This window comes from Cottoperca gobio, chromosome 5 (assembly GCF_900634415.1).
Source record: "Cottoperca gobio chromosome 5, fCotGob3.1, whole genome shotgun sequence".
Taxonomy (NCBI): domain Eukaryota; kingdom Metazoa; phylum Chordata; class Actinopteri; order Perciformes; family Bovichtidae; genus Cottoperca; species Cottoperca gobio.
Genome location: NC_041359.1, coordinates 19,256,613 through 19,262,612, shown reverse-complemented (window position 1 = coordinate 19,262,612; position 6,000 = coordinate 19,256,613). Strand labels below are relative to the sequence as shown.

General features: G+C 45.3%; 1 protein-coding gene across 1 annotated transcript in view; it reads left to right on the top strand.

Moving 5' to 3' along the window:
* Window positions 1–6,000, top strand: part of LOC115007701 (low-density lipoprotein receptor-related protein 1-like) — an 83,363-nt gene that overhangs the window by 50,862 nt on the left and 26,501 nt on the right. The window contains 9 exon segments of the mRNA XM_029430646.1: window positions 158–340; window positions 431–628; window positions 779–1,024; window positions 1,937–2,134; window positions 3,205–3,409; window positions 3,595–3,759; window positions 3,867–4,111; window positions 4,239–4,370; window positions 5,245–5,472. Of these exon segments, the coding sequence (XP_029286506.1) occupies window positions 158–340; window positions 431–628; window positions 779–1,024; window positions 1,937–2,134; window positions 3,205–3,409; window positions 3,595–3,759; window positions 3,867–4,111; window positions 4,239–4,370; window positions 5,245–5,472 (1,800 nt within the window).

Sequence of the window (6,000 nt, the reverse complement as noted above, 5' to 3'; positions counted from 1 at the left end):
ATCCAGATTTCCAACAGACAGCTCATTAGTTTTTGTTTGCAGTCTTTTGATGCTGCACATTGTCTCTGCTCAAGGCGGTGTGTCCTGATTTGATTAATGCAGGGAACGATGGAATACAATAACATTTCAGAGCCTTATGACATATTTCCCTCCACAGCCACGCGTCCCCCTGGAGGTTGTCATACGGATGAGTTTCAGTGTCGGATGGACGGCCTGTGCATCCCCCTGCGCTGGCGCTGCGACGGGGACACTGACTGCATGGACCTGAGCGACGAGAAGAACTGTGAGGGCGTCACACACATGTGCGACCCGGCTGTCAAGTTTGGCTGCAGGGACTCAGGTGAGGAAGACCGTATGTCAAATGAATGTGAAGTGCATAAAGTCAGTTGCAGTAATTGTTTTTAAAGTAACCCTGCCTTCTGCCCAATAGCGCGCTGTATCAGCAAAGCCTGGGTGTGCGACGGCGACAGCGACTGTGAGGACAACTCCGACGAGGACAACTGTGAGGCGCTGGTGTGTAAGCTCTCCCACCATGTGTGTGCCAACGACTCCACCATCTGCCTGCCTGCAGAGAAACTTTGTGATGGCACTGATGACTGCCCAGATGGCTCTGACGAGAAACTCTGCGGTAAGAGACAACAGTTCTTAGGCTGCGCTTCAATACAGGGAATGCTATAACGGCGAGTAAAACTCTGCATCTTAAATCACGTCTTCAGGGGTTTAGATAACTGTTCTATCCTTTGTGTCAGTCCTTAACTAAGTTCTCTCTGTTTCACAGACTTGTGTTCGCTGGACAATGGCGACTGCAGCCATAACTGCACAGTGGCCCCTGGCGAGGGGGTGATCTGCTCCTGCCCACTGGGCATGGAGTTAGGGGTCGACAACAAGACGTGTCAAATCCAGAGCTTCTGTGCAAAACACCTTAAGTGCAGTCAACGCTGCGAACAGGTCAAGTTCAGTGTGAAATGTTCTTGTTACGAGGGCTGGGAACTGGAGCCTGACATGGAGAACTGCAAGAGCACCGGTAAGGGACCACGGAAACGGTACAAGATGGGGAGATGGTCGGTGTGGAGGGTCAGGGGAAGGCGAGAGACATCAGTGAAGAATTTTAACATTTGATCGATGGTAGCCGTACAGTTAGGGAGGAAGCTGGAGAAGCGACTGGGCTCTGGGCTTTGTCAGGCTTTAAGACTGCAGAATCAGGAAGTGTGGTGTGGGATCAACCAAAGGAGAGGCCGCCCAGGCAGGAAGCTGTGGTTAGAGAAGACTCACAAAATGTGATACTCCTTTGGACTATAGACAGAGCACTGGAGGCAGGAAAGGGGAAGAGCTTAATTGCTGTTCACACAAGGACAGTTTATCACTAAGAAAACATAAAAAGACCTGGGCATTGGATTCTGGCTGTCATTATTATTTTATTCGGAAATATTTAAGAACAAAGTGAAGAACAGGGACACTCTTTGTGAGAGGGCAAGAAAAGAAAAGAAAAGAAGGAGGCAAACTGCTCAGTCACAGTAAATCAGCTTTGAATTTTATCATCCACGTAAAACATATAGTTCTCTCCCTGCAGCAACTAGCCAATGAGGAAACATGAATTTATGATTGTGCTCTTTACTGCCAGGTCTCAGAGACTAGCCACAGGCACCCTGTCATTCATCTGTCTGCCTGTTAGGTACAGATAACTCCTGTCTTATTTACGCTGCGTTTTAATTACCCAGGATTAGAGCCACTTTCAACACAGCCTCTCTGTCATTGGACAAGTCGCACACCGCAGTGGAACATGGCTGCCATGTTTTCCACGCTGTGGATCAGAGCTGCTCTGCAGTATTTTGAGTAACAATCAACGGTGACCAAGCGGAGGGTTTTTAACCCTTTCACGTCCGCTTAGTTCTTCTTTTAAAGATTGGCCGCTGATCTGTCCTGTTGGTCTCCACAGATCCTTTCAAACCCTTTATAATTTTCTCAAACCGCCACGAGATCCGCCGCATTGATCTGAATAAAGGAGAGTTCAGTGTGTTGGTACCGGGTCTGAGGAACACTATTGCCCTGGACTTCCATCTCAACCAGAGCGCCCTCTATTGGACTGATGTGGTGGAGGACAAGATCTATCGTGGGAAGCTGTCTGAGAATGGAGGTGAGAATCTTTAACACATTCAATATGCTTAAAATGCTTTTTTTCTACCATCTGGGGTTAAATATTTTTTTGGGATATATATTTTATTGAAGGACGATTGCCAATCATACAACATACAATCAAGGCAATGTATTGCTTCAAATGATTTACGCTTTGACGTAAAGTAACTTTCAGTCACATGGCATGCGTCAGCGGATAGAGGTTACATTTACATTGGTGCACATCACAGGATTTGCATAACATTTTATTAAGACAACACCATCAGATAAAGTGAATATAGAGATTTTTAGTATTGAACGCAAGTTAACGGATTGGATTTTATGCATTTATGTATTAATCCGTGCATGTGGTTACTGTGTGCCACGTTTACTTCGCACAACCTATAGGCTACATACAGTAAGTGTGTGTGGGATAGAAAGAGGCTGGAAAAAGTGTCTCTTTGGCCCTGCAAGAGAACCACATATTTACACCCCCTGCTGAGACACTACCGTATTTATGTATGTTTTCATTTATCGTACTGACGTGGGTTTTCTCCCGAACATAGCATCTAACCATCTGATTAAAGGAATGACAGTTTCTCATAGCTTTGAATCCAAGTAGCTTGATTACATTACCATAATTTGTAAATACTGAAGCAAAGCGGATCAGTGTTTTCGGGTTACAATCTGAAATGTTGCCATCGGCAAAATCGCAGCCTTCAAAGCCTTGATGCGTACATATTGAAATACTGTGTGAATTCATTAAGAAATTTAAGCGCCCCGGAGGAATGTTTATTTTATTGAGTAGTAAGATGAAATATGATTAGATCAGAGTTCTCTAGCACTTTTAAACATAGACGGATAACAACAAGCTCATGCTTGTTCTTTCTTTTCCACTATGTTAGATAGATAAAGAGATTTTACCAACAAAAAACATTCGTTGAACTTGTCAAAGTTAAAAACTTTAGATTTCCGTTGTAGTCCTCGTTAGAAAGGGGAACGGGTGTGATGACATATTTTCAAGTCTGGTAAGAGACTTTAAAGATGAAAACAAGATGTTGACCATTTCTGCCTTTTTATCTGTCCTTGCAGCGTTAACCAGCTTTGATGTAGTGATTCAGTATGGGCTGGCTACCCCCGAGGGCTTGGCAGTGGACTGGATTGCAGGAAACATTTACTGGGTGGAAAGCAACCTGGATCAGATAGAGGTGGCCAAGTTGGACGGCACCATGAGGACCACGCTGCTGGCTGGGGAGGTGGAGCACCCTCGAGCTATCGCCCTGGATCCCCGGGATGGGTGTGTTTACTGTACCTCCCGCTGATATCTAATAAAAAACACATTTAGAGTAAATGTTTTGGAAACTGTGTGGCTGGGTAGCAGTCATACCCAGAAATGAATTGAAAGATTGTGCTATACGCAGGTCTGATGCCTGACCCTATGTACCTTAATGTTTTAATAACTGCATGTACATGACGTTGCAGGATCCTCTTCTGGACAGACTGGGACGCCAGCTTGCCCAGGATTGAAGCTGCATCCATGAGTGGAGAAGGGAGGAAGACCATCCATAAGGAAACTGGCAATGGAGGCTGGCCAAATGGACTCACTGTGGATTATCTAGAGCGCCGCATCGTCTGGATCGATGCCAGGTCATAAAAAGGGCATGAACACACTCACTTAAACACCTTTATTTGATCCACATGCGGTATCTTTCAGTTACACCCAGACATTAATTGAAAAGTTGTACTATACGCAGGTCCGATGCCATTTATTCAGCCAAATATGATGGTTCTGGGCTGATCGAGGTTCTGAGGGGACATGAGTATCTGTCACATCCCTTCGCCGTCACTATGTATGGCGGAGAGGTTTACTGGACGGACTGGAGGACCAACACGCTGGCAAAGGCAAACAAGTGGACAGGAGGTAACGTCACCGTGGTCCAGAGAACCAACACGCAACCTTTTGACCTTCAAGTCTTCCATCCATCCAGACAGCCGCAGGGTGAGAAACACACAGATGAACATACACATGCTGTCGAACTGCAGTTTTGAAATCAGGGCTCAGAAAAGCTTGTGACAACTTAATATTATAGATTATAGATTGTTTTTCTACACTCACTTCTCCCTAGCTCCTAACCCATGTGAGGCTAAAGATGGCAAGGATCCCTGCTCCCATCTATGTCTCATCAACTACAATCAGACATTCTCGTGTGCCTGCCCTCACCTCATGAAGCTGGGCCCTGACAGACGCACTTGCTATGGTAAGCGTGAACACACGTACATAAATGTAGTTATTGTAGAAAACATACTCTTTGATTCGCCTCGGAGTTAGTAGACAATTTTCCCCTCTGCTTGTCTTGCCTTGGCAAGTTGAATGCCACAGTGTAATCCCTGTGTGTGTGTGTGTGTGTGTGTGTGTGTGTGTGTGTGTGTGTGTGTGTGTGTGTGTGTGTGTGTGTGTGTGAGGATTTAACAATCTAGACTTTTTTTCACTTTGAGGTGCTATTTGCTGTGACAGCTTTGGAGCGCATTGAAGTGTCTGTCCGTGAAAAGTGAGAGCGGGCCTGTTTATTCAGTGTGTGAGTTTAGTATTCAGGGCAGCACTTTCTATTATCTTCAGGGGTAATGGAACGGAGAGCCCCATTCTGTCTGATGCAGGCATCAGCCACAACCCTCCACATCCACTACCTAGTCTGGCCCGGCCGATATAGCCTAACACTGTCATTACTCTCCCTCTCTCTCCCTCTCTCCCCCTCTCCCTGTCTATCATTTAAGCTGCACACAGTTAAATGATGATAGGACTGTTGAGACCAATGCAATTGTAACGTCTCTGCACTGATTGAATTCACTCTCGCTGTCATGGCTGTGCTATTGAGTTGGCCAGCCAGACAGACACAATCATTAGAGTCAAAGATGCAATTGGATTAACTGTTTGTTCAAGTGGCAGGAATAATGCCCAGATGCACCCATCCATGCATGCTGCAACCACCTATCCCCACGATCCTAGCATTAGTGTGCTCTCATGCATCTGACTTTTGACTTACAGCTGCATTTAATTCCTGATTACCCCCATTGAATGCTGAAGGTTTGGGGAAATACTGAAGGATGCTTGTCAACATGTTCCCCACCCTACAGAGTCTCGTCAGTTCCTGCTGTATGCTCGCCAGATTGAGATCCGGGGAGTGGATATCAACAACCCCTACTACAACTACATCATCTCCTTCACCGTGCCGGACATCGACAACGTGACGGTGGTGGACTATGATGCTCTGGAGCACCGCATCTACTGGTCAGACGTTCGCACCCAGACCATCAAGAGAGCTTTCATCAATGGCACTGGAGTTGAGACTGTGGTCTCTGCTGGTACGGAGGAGGCAACACAATAGAATACACAGCAGACTTGTGTTGAGGTCACTGCAGAATATGCTCCTGATAATAGCAAGTGAGGGAAATAAACAAGAAGAAAGGGCAATTGATTTTTAAAACATCAATTGTTTGATTTTTTGAAATTCAAAAGAAACGAGAGGGGGAAAGAATTATATTGTTGTCGCACCCTTGTAGCTAATTTTGCAAAGACACAGACACTGTAATTGACTGTACGCTAAACCCTTCCTCTGAACACCAGTTATCCAATCATAGCTTAGCAAGTGTAACTAAGCACTGTGCAAAGTTGTCTGCATGAAGCCCTTGTAAGAGACAAAGACTGTGCAGACAAAGAGTTTGCACCTTTTTGTCTTTTTGCCTGACATGTAGCTGTAGCCTCAGTCGTTTAGCATTATATCATTATTCCAAGTGTAACCATCAAGTGCATATTCATGACGCTCTTACATGGATCTTGATTTTATGTTTCTCCTGGAAACAATAAAAAATTAGCCGAAGAGTTAGCGTTAA